The sequence below is a fragment of the Microcaecilia unicolor genome, chromosome 12 (genome assembly GCF_901765095.1).
Source record: "Microcaecilia unicolor chromosome 12, aMicUni1.1, whole genome shotgun sequence".
Classification (NCBI taxonomy): domain Eukaryota; kingdom Metazoa; phylum Chordata; class Amphibia; order Gymnophiona; family Siphonopidae; genus Microcaecilia; species Microcaecilia unicolor.
The window spans coordinates 104,087,001-104,104,048 of record NC_044042.1 but is presented as its reverse complement, the minus strand read 5'-3'; the positions used below and the strand labels follow the sequence as shown (position 1 = coordinate 104,104,048).

Here is a 17,048-nt window from a genome sequence, read left to right as displayed (position 1 = left end):
TTACTACACTGCTGTTTTGCAACAAAAGCCTGCCTCCGATACCAGGTAACTGCTTAGAGAAACTCTGGGGGAGGGGCAGTACACTGATATCGCAACGTAACTTTTTAAAAGCAGCAAACACATAAATAAATAAATCACTGATTTCTTTCCAACAAAAAAAAAGTTTTAAAAGCAGCAACACAGAATTAGATAAGTCTGATTTCTTCCAAATCACTGAGTAGAGAGATGTGGTAGCCCTGTTAGTCCACTTCTAAAGGTAATCAATAGAACTAGAAGAAAAGAAAAAATAGAAAAGAAAATAGGATGTTGGGAAGACTGGATGGACCTTACAGGTCTTTATCTGTCGTCATTTACTATGCTTTTTTATGATCTTATTTTCTTTTCTCTGTTTTATTTTATTCTATTTCTATTGATTACCTTCCAAATCACTGCTAGCACTCAGACATCAAGAAATTAATAGTTGTAAGATAGCAGTGCACAAGATGGTAAACAGATGTTATTAATGTTTATTTGTGACATTTATATCCCACATTATCCCAAACAAGTTTGAGTTCAATGTGGCCTACAATAAACAGTATAGGATACATAACAAAGAATAAAGCATAAGAAGGTAATTTGTTGTAAGAATAAGACCTTGAGTATTGCATTCAGTTCTGGTCGCTGTAACTCAAAAAAAACGTGGAGGGGCATAATTGAACACGGCGCCCAAGTTTTCCTGAGGGCATCCTCGGGAAGGGGCGGGGAAACCCGTATTATCGAAACAATATGGATGCCCATCTTTTGTTTTGACAATATGGTCGGGGACGCCCAAATCTCAACATTTAGGTCGACCTTAGAGATGGTCGTCCCCGGTTTTCAGCGATAATGGAAACCGAGGACGCCCATCTTAGAAATGACCAAATGCAAGCCATTTGGTCGTGGGAGCAGCCAGCATTCGTAGTGCACTGGTCCCCCTGACATGCCAGGACACCAACGGGCACCCTAGGGTCACTGCAGTGGACTTCATAAAATGCTCCCAGGAACATAGCTCCCTTACCTTGTGTGCTCAGCCCCTCAAAACCCGCTACCACAACTGTACACCACTATCATAGCCCTTACGGGGGAAAGGGGGCACCTAGATGTGGGTACAGTGGGTTTGTGGTGGGTTTTGGAGAGCGCGATGTTTCCTCCACAAATGTAACAGGTGTGGGGGGGGGGGGGGGTTATGGGCCTGGGTCCGCCTGCCTGAAGTGCACTGCACCCACTAAAACTGCTCCAGGGACCTGCATACTGCTGTCATGCAGCTGGGTATGACATTTGAGGCTGGCAAAAAATATTTTTAAAGTTTGTTTTGAGGGTGGGAAGGGGTTAGTGACCACTGGGGGAGTAAGGGGAGGTCATCCTCTGGTAAGGGGAGGTGGTCCTCTGGTCAGTTTGGGCACCTTTTTGAGGCTTGGTCGCAAGAAAAAAATGGACCAAGTAAAGTCGGCCAAGTGCTCGTCAGGGATGCCCTTCTTTTTTCCATTATCAGCCGAGGACGCCCATGTGTTAATCATGCCCCAGTCCTGCCTTCTCTATGCTGCCGACGCGCCCCCGGGAACTTTGGTCGTCCCTGCGACGGAAAGCAGTTGAGGACGCCCAAAATTGGCTTTCGATTATGCCGATTTGAGTGACCCTGAGAGATGGACGCCCATCTCCCAATTTGTGTCGAAAGATGGGGGCCCCTCTTTTTCAAAAATAAGCGTGATAGTGGAATTAGAAAAGGTTCAAAGAAGAGCAACCAAAATGATAAAGGGGATGGAACTCCCCTCGTATAAGGAAAGGCTAAAGAGGTTAGGGCTCTTCAGCTTGTAAAGGAGATGGATGAGAGGAGATATAATTGAGGTCTACAAAATCCTTAGTGGTGTAGAAGTAAATCAATTTTTTACTCGTTCCAAACGTACAAGGACTAGGGGACACTTGAGGAAGTTACATGGAAATACTTTTAAAACAAATAGGATGAAACAGTTTTTCACTCAACAAATAGTTAAGCTCTGGAACTCTTTGCCGGTGGATGTAGTAACAATGGTTAGTGTATCTGGGTTTAAAAAAGGTTTGGACATATTCCTGAAGGAAAAGTCATCTGCTATTGAGATGAAGAAGCAACTGCTTGCCCTGGGATTGGGTTTCTTCCAGGTACTTGTGATCTGGCTTGCCCACTGTTTGGAAAACAGGATACCAGGCTAGATGGACCATTGATCTGACCCAGTATGGCTACTCTTATGTTCTTATATTCTAATAAGAGGAACTAGAAAATGCATCTAAGATCATACATCATAATTGCCAGTCAGAAAAAAAATGAGTTAATTTACTGCATTCAAACCATATTTCCTAAAAAGATAGGTTTCAAGCATCTTCTTACAATTAAGAAAGCTAGACAAAGATTTGATACCATTTGGAAGTTGTAACCATAATTTCCAGTAACGGATACCTTTAATAGTAGGAAATGTTAAGCAGAAGCTCTTTAGTGCATGGTGTGTCATTGCTGCTGCCATAGTCATGTGGTTCTTATGGTCAGACTGTTTTTTTTTGGTAGCGGGAGATAACATATCTTTGTGCTTGTCCTGTTACTAGCTCAGCTTGTGACACCCACACTTCAGCAGCCAAGAGCAGACTATTTCTTCCCACTGCTGCAGGGCCAAAATCTGAGCCTCAAAATCTGAATGCCCCTTACTGCGAGACTGGCCTCAAAATGGGGGAAACAAAACCAAAAGTGTATTATGTAAGCCACATTGAGCCTGCAAATAGATGGGAAAATGTGGGATTCAAATGCAATAAATAAATAAAACTGGGCTAAGGGCACCATGACACCTTGAGCTGGCCCTGGAAAGGGAGGGGAGGGGTGGTGAGTGGGAACGGAATTCAATGTGGGTGCGAGGTAGTGGGCTGTGTGTGAAGATCCTCAGAGAGGTGGAGGCGCATAATCGAACGGGGATGACCATCTCTAAGGATGTCCCAGCGAAGGGGCGGGGAAACCGCTATTATCGAAACAAGATTGGCGTCCATCTTTCGTTTCGATAATATGGTCAGGGACGCCAAAATCTCAACATTTAGGTCGACCTTAGAGATGGTCAACCTAAATGTTGAGATGTTCGACCCCGGTTTTCGGCCATAATGGAAACCGAGGATGCCCATCTAAAAAAATGACCAAATCCAAGCCATTTGGTTGTGGGAGGAGCCAGCATTCGTAGTGCACTGGTCCCCCTCACATGCCAGGACACCAACCGAGCACCCTAGGGGACACTGCAGTGGACTTCACAAATTGCTCTCAGGTGCATAGCTCCCTTCGGTGCTGAACCCCCCAACCCCCCCTCCCCAAAATCCACAACTGTACACCACTACCATAGTCCTAAGGAGTGAAGGGGGGCACTTACATGTGGGTACAGTGGGTTTCTGGTGGGTTTTGAAGGGCTCACATTTACCAGTACAAGTGTAACAGGTAGGGGGGGTAGGCCTGAGTCCGCGTGCCTGAAGTGCACTGCACCCACTAAAACTGCTCCAGGGACCTGCATACTGCTGTCATGGAGCTGAGCATTTGAGGCTGGCAAAAAATTTAAAAAATTCTTTTAGGGTGGGAGGGGGTTGGTGACCACTGAGTGAGTAAAGGGAGGTCATCCCCGATTCCCTCTGGTGGTCATCTGGTCAGTTTGGGCACCTTTTTGAGGCTTGGTCGTGAAAAAAAAATGGACCAAGTAAAGTCAACCAAATGCTCGTCAGGGACACCCTTCTTTTTTCCATTATCGGCTGAGGACGCCCATCTCTTAAGCACGCCCCAGTCCTGGCTTTGCCATGCCTCCGACACGACCCCGTGAACTTTGGTCATCCCTGCGACGGACTGCAGTTGAGGATGCCCAAAATAGGCTTTCGATTATGCTGATTTGGGTGACCCTGAGAGAAGGACACCCATCTCCCGATTTGTGTCGAAAGATGGGCACCCTTCTCTTTTGAAAATGCCCGATAGTATACTGTCCAGCTTATTTTCGAAAGAGAAAGACGCCTATATTTCAACCCAAATCGGGAGATGGGCGCCTTTCTCTCATGGGCGCCCAAATCGGTATAATCGAAAGCCGATTTTGGGCATCTCTAACTGCACTCTGTAGCGGGAACGAACAAAGTTGACGGGGGCATGTTGGAGGTGTGAAGGCGGGACTGGGCGTGTTTATCGGCTAAGGAGAGATGGGTGCCAAAAAAAATGCCCCAACTGCCCAGATGACCACCGGAGGGAATCAGGGATGATCTCCCCTGACTCCCCCAGTGGTCACTAACCCCCTCCCACCAAAAAAAAAGAACTTTAAAAACTTTTTTTCCCAGCCTGTATGCCAGCCTCAAATGTCATACCCAGCTCCATCACAGCAGTATGCAGGTCCCTGGAGCAGTTGTTAGTGGGTGCAGTGGACTTCAGGCAGGTGAACCCAGGCCCATCCCCCCTACCTGTTACACTTGTGCTGCTAAATGGGAGCCCTCCAACCGCCCCCAAAATCCACTGTACCCACATATAGGTGCCCCCCTTCAGCCATAAGTGCTATAGTAATGGTGTAGAGTTGTGGGCAGTGGGTTTGGGGGGCTCAGCACCCAAGGGAAGGGAGCTATGCACCTAGGAGGTATTTTAAATTTTTTTTTTTTTAGTTTTTAAAAGTGCCCGGTTGGTGTCCTGGCATGTGAGAGGGACCAGTGCACTACGAATCCTGGCCCCTCCCACGACCAAATGCCTTGGAGTTGTTCGTTTTTGAGCTGGGCGCCTTCGGTTTCCATTATCGCTGAAAACCGATACCGCCCAGCTCAAATCCGCCCAAATGCGAGGCATCTGCCCGGCACAAACCGTATTATCGAAACAAAAGATGGACGCCCATCTTTTTTGAAAATATGGTCTGTCCCGCCCCTTCGCATACCCGTCCTCCGAGATAGGCACCCATGGAGATGGGCGTTCGATTATGCCCCTCTGTGTGTGAGTTAAAGGATCAGAGGGTTACCTGTGAGAGTGGGTGAGGGAATTAGAGAGCTATGTGGGATTGAGTGAGAGGCCAGGACTAGCCCAACTGGGAAAATGAAATCATCAAAGTCAAAGACACAAAATATTTAGTTTCGGTTTTTAGAAAATGCAATACATCAGCTTTGAAAATGGGCATTTCATTTATTTTGTTAATTACAGAAAGAAGTGCTTTTTTGTTTCCGTTTCTTCAGTGTCTACTGTTCACGGTTCTCTTTTTAGGGTGTTTCCCTCCCTTGATTCTTTAAGATCCCTGTCCTTTTCCGTCCATCACTAATAGGAGTCTCTTTTCCTTTTTTCCCTTCTCCCACTCAAGAAACAAACTATACACATATGATATGCAAGAAAACAATGTAATGTTTTTACAAGGTATAAACAAATATGGGAAGCTATGCAAATGTCTATTACTCGTTGAAAAATAGTTTAATAATAAAGCTATATTAAATCCATTGTTCCTGTGTAAAATATTTAAAGAACTGAAACCTCAAATCTCCCGAAAGGAGAATTTATATCAATGTTTCCACCCTCTATCACAGTGGGAGTAAGTTCATATCATTGGTTTCTAGGAAGAAAAAAAAGCAACAACTCCCAAAGGTTCAAAACAAAATCTTTCTCTCTTAAAAGGATCCATAGACTGTCCTTATCTTGAAGACCGCTTTCCTTGGCAGACTTTTGCAGCTGAAATGTTGAAAAAGGACTGCGAATATGGGGGGGTGAATGGAATTTCGGAACAGCTTTTGAGAATGTTGCCCACTCCCTCCCCAGCACAGTGCGTGTCATGGTACCAGCTGGCTCCCAGCACCTCTGCCCACCTCTTGCTGTCCCTCCCAGTCCTCCTCCTCCTCCCCCTCTCTTCCCACCTCCTTCCACAGGAGAGAGCAGTGGAGGGAGGTCAGTTCTGTGCGGTGCAGGCTCCGGTCGCCCGTAGCTCTTACTCCTGCTCCCCAGCTCCCAGAAGCGGAGGAGGCAATGCGGGGAGCCGGTGCCCTGGGCTGCCTTTGCCTGCTGTTGCAAACTGTTGAAGGTAAGGCATGGTTTGGGGAGGGGAGAGGGAGTGGAAAAGGCACAGGATCCCGGTTCTCCTGCTATCCCCGCCCCGGGTACCGTCAGCTTTTCTCCCCTTCCCCACTCCTTTCACCTACTTCTTGTCTTCTTCTCCCAGCGGGGAACCCCGGTTTTCACATTCTTTGGAGCACTGCTCCCCTCCACTTGGGGAGGGGCTCTCTCACTTCTGGAAGTCCAGTTCTCCCCCCCCTTTCTCCTCTCTTCCTCCCAGGGTCTACCCTAGTTCTCACTATCCTACCCCTACCCCAACTATCTGGAGCCTCTTTCTTCCCCGCCAGGTCTACCTGCACCTCTCTTCCTATTACCCTAGAGCCCAGTTCTCTTTCCACCACTGTGTATACTGAAGTCCAGCCTTTCCCTCTGGCCTCTTCCTCCCTTTGTGCTCCTTGGAGCTGAGATTCCCTCCCCCCCCCCCCCCCACACACTCTCTCTCTCTCTCTCTCTTGCTCCCTGAAGCCCAGTCTTCTCCCCCCTCCCCTTGCCTGCTCCCTGTTGCCGAGAGCCCCCCCCCCCCCACTATCTTGCTCCCTGAAGCCCAGTCTTCTCCCCCTCCCCTTGCCTGCTCCCTGGAGCCGAGAGACCCCCCCCCCACACACACACTCTCTTGCTCACTGAAGCCCAGTCTTCTCCCTCTCCCCTTGCCTGCTCCTTGGAGCTGAGAGACCCCCCCCCCCTTCCCTGCGCCCTGGAGGTGACTCCCCCCCCCACCCACCTCCGCTAGTTTACTTGATGCTGCTGTGATTCATTCTCTGGTTTACATGGCAACGTGTGATTCAGAGGTGCAGAATGGCACAGACAGGAGCTGAACAGAAAAGTATGTGCCCCAACCCCAGAGCCTGCACAGGAGGATGTGTGAAGCCCCCCTGCTCCTCTCATGTGCTCTCACAGGTTTCCAGTTCCCTCTCACACACCGTGGTCCTCAGCTACATTTATTTTTATTTTATTTTTGTTACATTTGTACCCTGCGCTTTCCCACTCATGGCAGGCTCAATGCGGCTTACATGGGGCAATGGAGGGTTAAGTGACTTGCCCAGAGTCAGAAGGAGCTGTCTGTGCCTGAAGTGGGAATTGAACACAGTTCCTCAGGACCACTCATAAGGAGTGCTGTGGTTTTCTGGCTTCCAGTTTGGTCCTCTGGCTGCACTTACACACAACCAGAATATGGGGAGCTGCCTGGTCCTCTTGCACACTGGACAGATAGGCCATCATTTTTTTCCCCTTTTCTATGCTCAGAACAGAGGAGGCCGTTTTGACCCTCAGCTTTGGTCCCCTGATCTGAAGGAGCTGAACCCCACTGAGGGACACAAGCTGCTTTGTAGCTGCATTAGTCACAGATCAGCATGTTCTTGTGGAGAAGAGAAGTAGACAGGCTGCTGGGGGCGGTAGTTACAGATTAACAGGCTTCCAAATATTATTTCTTGCCCAGATCTTGCTGAGATTAACTGTTCATGCAAGGATGCTTGGAGCTGTGCGTAATGTTTATGCTGTACCTTTCACCTCTGCTTCCTGCTGGGGATTACAGGGAAGGGTAGAAGTTGTCTACAAATTTGTATACCTTTTTTTCCATTTCTGTTGGACTAATTACAGTTCTTAAATATTATTTATTTATTTATTTATTTTTGGTATTGTTACCTGGTGTCATCGTAGCACAAGACCTGAGTTTGACTGCTGTGTGATTCACAGAGCAAGGTTACTGCACAGAAGAGCTGGCATACAAAGCACAGCATGTGTTCTTTCATTAGTGAAGGGTGAATTAGCCTCTGGTGATTTTGTATTATTTTCCTCTTGCTTCTGTGGTGTTCCACTTTCATTGGCACTGACCATAACACAGTTAAACCCTCTATTCTCTACTAGCAGGTGTTTTCCCCTCAGTTTGAATTCTCAATCCTATTGCTCAGCTGTTGCACTGATGGTCCATGGCCAGCTCCCTAGAGTACTTGCTAAATGTGCCTCCTGAGTCTGCTACTAGGTATCACCATGTGATGACTGATTCCCTCCCTGGAGAACTGTCAGCATGCCTTCCAGGGCATTCCCGGCCACCCCAAGAAGCAGGAGTAGGAAGGGGGAGTCAAATTCATACCTACAGCCCTGAAAGAATGTGAACCTTTGACCTGAACTGCTGTGACCTGGAAGTCACACACACATAGGCAAATCAAGGTCTCCAATTTGCATTTCATACTTTTGCACTGTACAGAAGGATTCTTTCAAGCTACACAGTGTCTTTTCCTGCAGAGTTACCACGTGGTTCAGTCTCAGACTCCTCAGGGAACAGGTTGTTATGAGAGAACTCTGCTGCATGCAGTGTATTGTCGGTTTGTTTATGTATGTGTATATTCATTTACTGTGATGTTAGGGCTGCAAAATCCCAGGTTCCAGGGTGGGTAAGGACGAGCACCTGGGCTGCCAAGCTTTGGAGGACCGGGATGCCCAGGGCCCTTTTGAATCAGTCTGTGAGCATGCCAACCCTAAATGGGGATGCCCTTGTCCCAAGTTAGATTGTAAGCTCTGTGGAGCAGGGACTGTCTCTTCATGTTCAAATGTACAGCGCTGCGTACGTCTAGCAGCGCTTTAGAAATAAGTAGTAGTAGTAAGTTTTGTTCAGCTATTGTCTTGCCTTGCTCAGATTGCAGTAGAGAAGTTGGACTCTAAGCTTTTAATCGATCGTTGCAAAGTGACATTTTTTTTAAGTGCAACTATTTGCTTTGTTGGTTTCATTTTCCAAATTTGAAACTTCTGCAGGTTGTCCTATTTATAACCATTTTTAGCGGTTTTCAAAAGCTTATCATATGTTAGTTGAATGTTCTAATGCTTATTAGGTGTATCAGTAGGATTGTGCTAACATTGTATAATATTTCTGGTATTTGAATTTCAGTTAAATGTGTATATTTTGATACTGTTTCAGGGTAGTTCTATTATTAGGTTTCAATTTACTGTTTTGAAGTTTACCTCATTTATTGTGGTTGTTTATTCTTGGTTATTTTACTATTGTTATGCTGTTAACAAAATTGCAAGTTTTATCTTAAACTGTACCTGCTCTACACCATCTTGGGTGAATCTCTTCATAAAGGCAGTTAATAAATCCCAATAAATAAAGTAAATAAATTTTATTTATTGTATTTGTACCCCACATTTTCCCACCTTTTTGCAGGCTCAATGTGGCTTACAGAGTATGGAAATGAAAACGTCGTTACATGATTTGAAGACAAAAGACAAAGACAATCAATCATAGGCTAAGGTGAAAGAGGAGTTCAGATGGAAAGGTGTTAGGTAAGGTCGTGTGAGAGGTGTCTTAGGTGTACTTGGGTAGTTTAAGGAATGATTTGTTTCATTGAGGGTGACTTTTATAGGCTCTGTTGAAGAGATGTGTTTTCAGGGCTTTGCGAAAGCTTGTTAGCTTGGTTATGGTTTTCAGGGCCATGGGTAGTGCGTTCCAAGACTGTGTACTTTTGTACGCAAAGGTAGTAGCATAAGCCTGTTTGTATTTCATTCCTTTACAGCTGGGGAAGTTCAGGTTGAGGAATTTGCGGGCCGCTCTTTTGGCATTCCTGGGCGGTAAGTCCACTAGGTTTAGCATATAGAGTGGGGCATCTGCATGAATGATTTTGTGTACAGTCGTGCAGATCTTGAACTCAATTCGTTCCTTGAGCGGGAGGGAGCCAGTGTAGTTTCTCTCTGAGGGGTTTCATACTTTCGTATTTAGGTGTTCCAAAAATGAGTCTGGCTGCGGTGTTCTGGGCTGTCTGGAGTTTTTTGATGGTCTGCTCTTTGCAGCCTGCGTATAGAGCGTTGCAGTAGTCCAAGTGGCTTATTACCAGTGACTGTACTAGGGTGCGGAAGATGTTTCTTGGGAAGAAAGGTTTTATTCTTTTGAGTTTCCACATCGATTGGAACATTTTTTTTGTAGTGTTCTTCACGTGGGTGTCGAGAGTGAGGTTTCGGTCAATGGTGACTTCAAGGATTTTCAGATTTTCTGAGATAGGAAGTGTACAGTAGGGTGTAGTTATTGTAGGGTAGTTGTTTGTATTGTATTGGGAGGTGAGAACTAGACATTGAGTTTTTTCTGCGTTGAGTTTTAGCTTGAATAGAGCAGGGACAAATTTATTTATTTAGCTAGCTCCTTGTGACCCTGGGCAAGTCACTTAACCCTCCATTGCCCCATGTAAGCCGCATTGAGCCTGCCATGAGTGGGAAAGCGCAGGGTACAAATGTAACTAAAATAAAATAGATACTATTGGAGATTCTACATGGAATGTTGCTACTATTGGAGATTCTACATGGAATGTTGCTACTATTCAGATTCTACATGGAATGTTGCTACTATTTTTTTTTGTTACATTTGTACCCTGCGCTTTCCCACTCATGGCAGGCTCAATGCGGCTTACATGGGGCAATGGAGGGTTAAGTGACTTGCCCAGAGTCACAAGGAGCTGCCTGTGCCTGAAGTCGGAATCGAACTCAGTTCCTCAGTTCCCCAGGACCTAAGTCCACTACCCTAACCACTAGGCCACTCCTCCGCTCTAGCAACATTCCATGTAGAAGGCTGCGCAGGCTTCTGTTTCTGTGAGTCTGATGTCCTGCACGTACGTGCAGGACGTCAGACTCACAGAAGCAGAAGCCTGCGCGGCCACATTGGTGATCTGCAAGGGCCGACTTCTACATGGAATGTTGCTAGTGGAATAGCAACATTCCATGTAGAATCTCAAATAGTAGCAACAGTGGAGGAGTGGCCTAGTGGTTAGGGTGGTGGACTTTGGTCCTGAGGAACTGAGTTTGATTCCCACTTCAGGCACAGGCAGCTCCTTGTGACTCTGAGCAAGTCACTTAACCTTCCATTGCCCCACAGCCTGCCATGAGTGGGAAAGCGCAGGGTACAAATGTAACAAAAATAAAATAGATACTATTGGAGATTCTACATGGAATGTTGCTACTATTGGAGATTCTACATGGAATGTTGCTGCTATTGGAGTTTCTACATGGAATGTTGCTATTCCACTAGCAACATTCCATGTAGAAGGCTGCGCAGGCTTCTGTTTCTGTGAGTCTGACGTCCTGCACGTACGTGCAGGACGTCAGACTCACAGAAGCAGAAGCCTGCGCGGCCACATTGGTGATCTGCAAGGGCCGACTTCTAGTGGAATAGCAACATTCCATGTAGAATCTCAAATAGTAGCAACAGTGGAGGAGTGGCCTAGTGGTTAGGGTGGTGGACTTTGGTCCTGGGGAACTGAGGAACTGAGTTGGATTCCCACTTCAGGCACAGGCAGCTCCTTGTGACTCTGGGCAACTCACTTAACCCTCCATTGCCCCATGTAAGCCGCATTGAGCCTGCCGTGAGTGGGAAAGCGCAGGGTACAAATGTAACAAAATAAAATAGATACTATTGGAGATTCTACATGGAATGTTGCTACTATTGGAGTTTCTACATGGAATGTTGCTACTGTTGGAGAGTCTACATGGAATGTTGCTACTGTTGGAGATTCTACATGGAATGTTGCTACTATTGGAGATTCTACATGGAATGTTGCTGCTATTGGAGTTTCTACATGGAATGTTGCTATTCCACTAGCAACATTCCATGTAGAAGGCTGCGCAGGCTTCTGTTTCTGTGAGTCTGACGTCCTGCACGTACGTGCAGGACGTCAGACTCACAGAAGCAGAAGCCTGCGCGGCCACATTGGTGATCTGCAAGGGCCGACTTCTAGTGGAATAGCAACATTCCATGTAGAATCTCAAATAGTAGCAACAGTGGAGGAGTGGCCTAGTGGTTAGGGTGGTGGACTTTGGTCCTGGGGAACTGAGGAACTGAGTTTGATTCCCACTTCAGGCACAGGCAGCTCCTTGTGACTCTGGGCAACTCACTTAACCCTCCATTGCCCCATGTAAGCCGCATTGAGCCTGCCGTGAGTGGGAAAGCGCAGGGTACAAATGTAACAAAAATAAAATAGATACTATTGGAGATTCTACATGGAATGTTGCTACTATTGGAGTTTCTACATGGAATGTTGCTACTGTTGGAGAGTCTACATGGAATGTTGCTACTGTTGGAGATTCTACATGGAATGTTGCTACTATTGGAGATTCTACATGGAATGTTGCTGCTATTGGAGTTTCTACATGGAATGTTGCTATTCCACTAGCAACATTCCATGTAGAAGGCTGCGCAGGCTTCTGTTTCTGTGAGTCTGACGTCCTGCACGTACGTGCAGGACGTCAGACTCACAGAAGCAGAAGCCTGCGCGGCCACATTGGTGATCTGCAAGGGCCGACTTCTAGTGGAATAGCAACATTCCATGTAGAATCTCAAATAGTAGCAACAGTGGAGGAGTGGCCTAGTGGTTAGGGTGGTGGACTTTGGTCCTGAGGAACTGAGTTTGATTCCCACTTCAGGCACAGGCAGCTGCTTGTGACTCTGGGCAAGTCACTTAACCCTCCATTGCCCCATGTAAGCCACATTGAGCCTGCCGTGAGTGGGAAAGCGTGGGGTACAAATGTAAGAAAATAAATAAATTTAGCCTGTGCTGTCAGTAAAGCCCAGAACAAAATCAAATACAATTAAGAATCAAAGATCCATAAATAAACATTTACTTATGATGCCCTAGCTTGTTCATTATAATACTGCCACATGCTGAGCCAGAAATCTGCTGGACACCTCAGACACCCTGAAAAATTTACAGAAGCAGTATTTTTAAAGGCAGTATGTTTCTTGAGACTTTTTACGTGCAGTCTCATATATTCTGCTTTTCGAGGCTGTGAAGGTGTCCCCACCGCAATCATCCCTTCACCTCTAGAAATTCAAACTCCATCAATCTTAAACCCTGAAATTACATCCCTGCCCCCCCCCCCTCCATGTGTGACTCAGCAGCTTGTGATGTGGCCGTAACAATGAGTTCTACACAAAGCCCTTGAGATGCTCTTTGTTTTTACTTGCTGTGTCACACATGGAGATGTTTTCCATTCATGAAGATGCTGCCAGTAGATCTTTAATGGCTGGAACAGACTGCGGTGAATCCTGGTGACACAGGTACCAGGACCACCCATCCATTCACCTTCAGTTAATCAGCCCCTGATTTTATATGTGTTGCCCCCATTGAGCTGGCATGAGTGCTTGTATCTAAAAAGTTAGGTGTGTAAATACAGAGTAATCTGTAACAGCATTTTCACGCACAACTGCCCATAGAGAGTTCGCACAGCATCCCAGTGCCTTTTTGGAATTTACACCGTAACCCTTCCTGTGCAAGAGGGTTAAGCAATGAGCTGAAGGTGAGCAGCACAAGTATGGTGAATTGGTAGGGGGAAAATCTTAATTCTGCACCCACTGTCTGAGTTTCTGCAAATGAAGTTGTATTTATAGAATCTGAACAGTGTGATTATACGAGGGTTCTGTCCTACCCTCTATAAATCAGTGGGATAGCCAGAAATGATTTTTTGTTTCTGGGGAAGGGGGAAGGGCTAACATGGCTGGGCATTAGGCACTAAGCACCCTATTTTTCCTCTGTCTTCTCTTCTCTTCCTCCATACCCCGCTGGTGGGGATCCCCAATCTGGAGGTCAGTCAACTGAGCCCCAGAGAAGCACAGCAATCAGCAGAATGAGGATGTTCAGTGCTTGCAGGCTACCACTGGCTGTTGCTGATCCCATGAGGACTAAACATAGTAGCATTGGAAGCTCAAAGTGCTGCCACTAACTAACTTTTGGATTTCGTCAGCTGGCTGGGGCTTGCGGATACCCAACAGCTCTACTAATGGTGTGACAGGGTGCTGGGAGGGCCTGAGGCAATATTGGAGAGGGCCAGGCCCACCTGTTGCTACTCCTTCTATAAACTCCTGTGGCTTTTTCTGGTTGTATTCCTTCTAGCAGTTCTTCTCAAATCTTTTTAAGCCTATGACCCCACGATTACAGTCAAATAAAATTGTGTGACACCCTGGAAGTGCAGAATAATGATGCATCTATGGAGTGTCCGACTCACATTTTAGGAAACCCTGTCTTATAGCCAGTTTAAAGGTGGGGGACACGATGTGTGTAAATGGTTTACCCCCCTGTTCTTTCCTGAATGCCTCTTTAATATCCCCTTTACTCCCCATATACGCAGACGATGTCACGATTTACATCCCGTTCAAACGTGATCTAAACAAAATCACCAATGAGATCAACCAAAGCCTCCAAATCATGCACTCCTGGGTAGATGCATTCCAACTGAAACTCAACGCAGAAAAAACACAATGTCAAGTACTCACCTCACAACACAACACAAACAGCTACTCCACCATAACCACACCATACTGTTCTCTTCCCGTCTCACAAAATCTGAAAATTCTTGGAGTTACCACTGATCGAAACCTCACACTCGATGCTCACGTGAAGAATACGACGAAAAAGATGTTCCACTCCATGTGGAAACTCAAAAGAGTAAAACCTTTCTTCCCGAGATACATCTTCCGCACCCTAGTACAGTCAATGGTAATAAGCCATCTGGACTACTGCTGCAAAGAACAGACTATCAAAAAACTCCAAACAGCCCAGAATACCGCCGCCAGACTCATATTTGGAAAAACTAAATATGAAAGTGCAAAACCCCTAAGAGAGAAACTTCACTGGCTCCCACTCAAGGAATGCATTGCGTTCAAGATCTGCACGATTGTACACAAAATCATTCACGCAGACGCCCCAATCTACATGCTAAACCTCGTGGACCTGCCTCCCAGAAACGCCATAAGATCAGCCCGCAGATTTCTCAATCTGCACTTCCCCAGCTGTAAAGGACTAAAATACAAGCTGATACACGCCACCACCTTCTCTTACATGAGCACGCAGTTGTGGAATGCATTACCTACAGCCCTGAGAACCATTGACGAAATAACTAACTTTTGCAAATCTTTGAAGACACATCTCTTCAATAAGGCCTACAAAGAGAACCCATAGCCTTACAAAATTACCTCACCAACCCACCCAGTTATTAAAATCCACCATCTTTACTATCCTGCCCAACACCTTCCTGTTCTCTTCCCTTTCTTAATCTCTGTATATTACTAATTGTATCTGATATCCTGGAATGACTGTCATAACAAAAGTCTGTAAGCCACATTGAGCCTGCAAATAGGTGGGAAAATGTGGGATACAAATGCAATAAATAAAGTACCTTTGTACAGTGACGCTTTCCAACCAGTATGCCTTCAGATCTGATCAGGTGAACCACAGAAAAGTCATCAAGATCCAAACCAGCACGTGGGCTCTGCTATCAGCACTTCACAGTAAGAGACAGCAGTGCTGGCTCTTAAATATGAAGCAGCTCCTGCGATCCATGTATAGCAGAGTGGGAATTAATAGCACTCAGGGAATTAGTAACCTGGTCTCGTTATAGACATTGTGGAATTAACAGCATGCAGGAAATTGATAACCAGATCTCCTGATAGAGAATGTGGGAATTAACAGCAACCAGTGAATTGATTAGCGGGTCTTGTTATGGAGAGAGTGGGAATTAAGAACACACATGATAACCGGGTGTCGTCATAGAGAGTGTGGTAAGTAAGAGCAAACAGTAAATTGTTAACTGGTAATTAATAGCACGCAGGGGATTGTTAACGGGATTTTGTTATAGAGAGTGTGGGAATTGATTGCACAGACTGAGTTGATAACTGAGATTAATGAGAGTGTGGGAAATTAATAACACACAAGGAATTAATAACCAGGTCTCATTATAGAGAGTGTGGGAATTAAGAGCACGTAGGGAATTGATAACCAGGTTTTGTTGTACAGATTGTGGAAATTAATAGCACACAGGGAATTGATAACTGGCTCTCATTATAGAGATTGTGGGAATTAATAACACAAAGGGACTTGGACTTTTATGGTCTATGTCCCAGAAACACCAAAGTAAGACCATGATCAAGTAAATAATATCACATTCATTGTTGATTTAAATTTTGAATTAATAATGAATGTGACTGTTGGGCAGGCTGGATTTATTTATTTATTAGAATTTATTTACTGCCTTTTTGAATGAATTCACTCAAGACAGTGTACAGTAAGAATAAATCAAAACATGAGCAATAGACAAATACGATCTGAGGAAAATGGGAGTAGGAGGAGTAGCCTCTTGAACAACACTAGTAGGCGACGTAGGTTAGGAACAATCTCTCTATTTAAATATACACTCGAGTTGAGTGTATATTTAAATAAGAGATTGTTCCTAACCTACGTCGCCTACTAGTGTTGTTCACAAAGTATGGCATAGTATATTACTTACAATGTCAACACAGTACGTAATAGAACATTTTAATAGACAGCGTAGTGTATAAGCAAAGATGGAACATATAGATAGGTAAGAGATATCTATACACACACATGTGTGTATGTATATGCACAATATATACCCCCTAATTTTATAAATTCACCAAAAATTGCAAGTGGAAATCTGCACATAAAATTTAAATTAGTTCTAATAATTGGCTTAATTACTGGCGATACCTGAAATCAATTAATATGTATGTGTGTAAATTTAGGCACATGATGCACAACTGAATTTTATGCATCCTGGAAAAGGAGGCGCAGGAATGGGAGGGTCATGAGAGTTTTGGGGTGGAGCATGGCCATGGATTCGTAAGCGCAGCCTATAGAATAACCCATAAGTGGGTTTTTTCTTCATCGATTTTTTTATGGACCATTCGGGTCTTTACCTGCTGTCACTTACTATGTTACTATCATAATTGGGTGTCATTATACAAAGTGCGGGAATTAATAACACACAGGGATTTGATACCCGAATCTCATTATAGAGTGAGTGAGAATTAAGAGCACACAGAGAAGTGGTAACTGGGTCTTTGTTATAACGTGTGTCGGAATTAATAGCACGCAGGGGGATTGATAACTGGGGCTCATTATAGAGATTGTGGGAAATACCACACAGGGAATTGATAAGTAGATTTCATTATAGAGAGTGTGGGAAGTACACATATATACAGCAACGCTTCTTCGTCCTGCTC

The 17,048-nt window shown here is 45.2% G+C and overlaps 1 protein-coding gene across 2 annotated transcripts in view; it reads left to right on the top strand.

The window, feature by feature from the left end:
• The first annotated feature begins 5,902 nt into the window (after positions 1 to 5,902).
• LOC115481964 (protein HEG-like) overlaps positions 5,903 to 17,048 on the top strand; it is a 196,722-nt gene continuing 185,576 nt past the window's right edge. For both annotated transcript variants that reach the window (XM_030221466.1, XM_030221465.1), the window contains exon 1: positions 5,903 to 6,029. In XM_030221466.1, the coding sequence (XP_030077326.1) occupies positions 5,975 to 6,029 (55 nt within the window). In that variant the 5' untranslated portion in view covers positions 5,903 to 5,974. The remainder of the gene's footprint in view (positions 6,030 to 17,048) is intronic.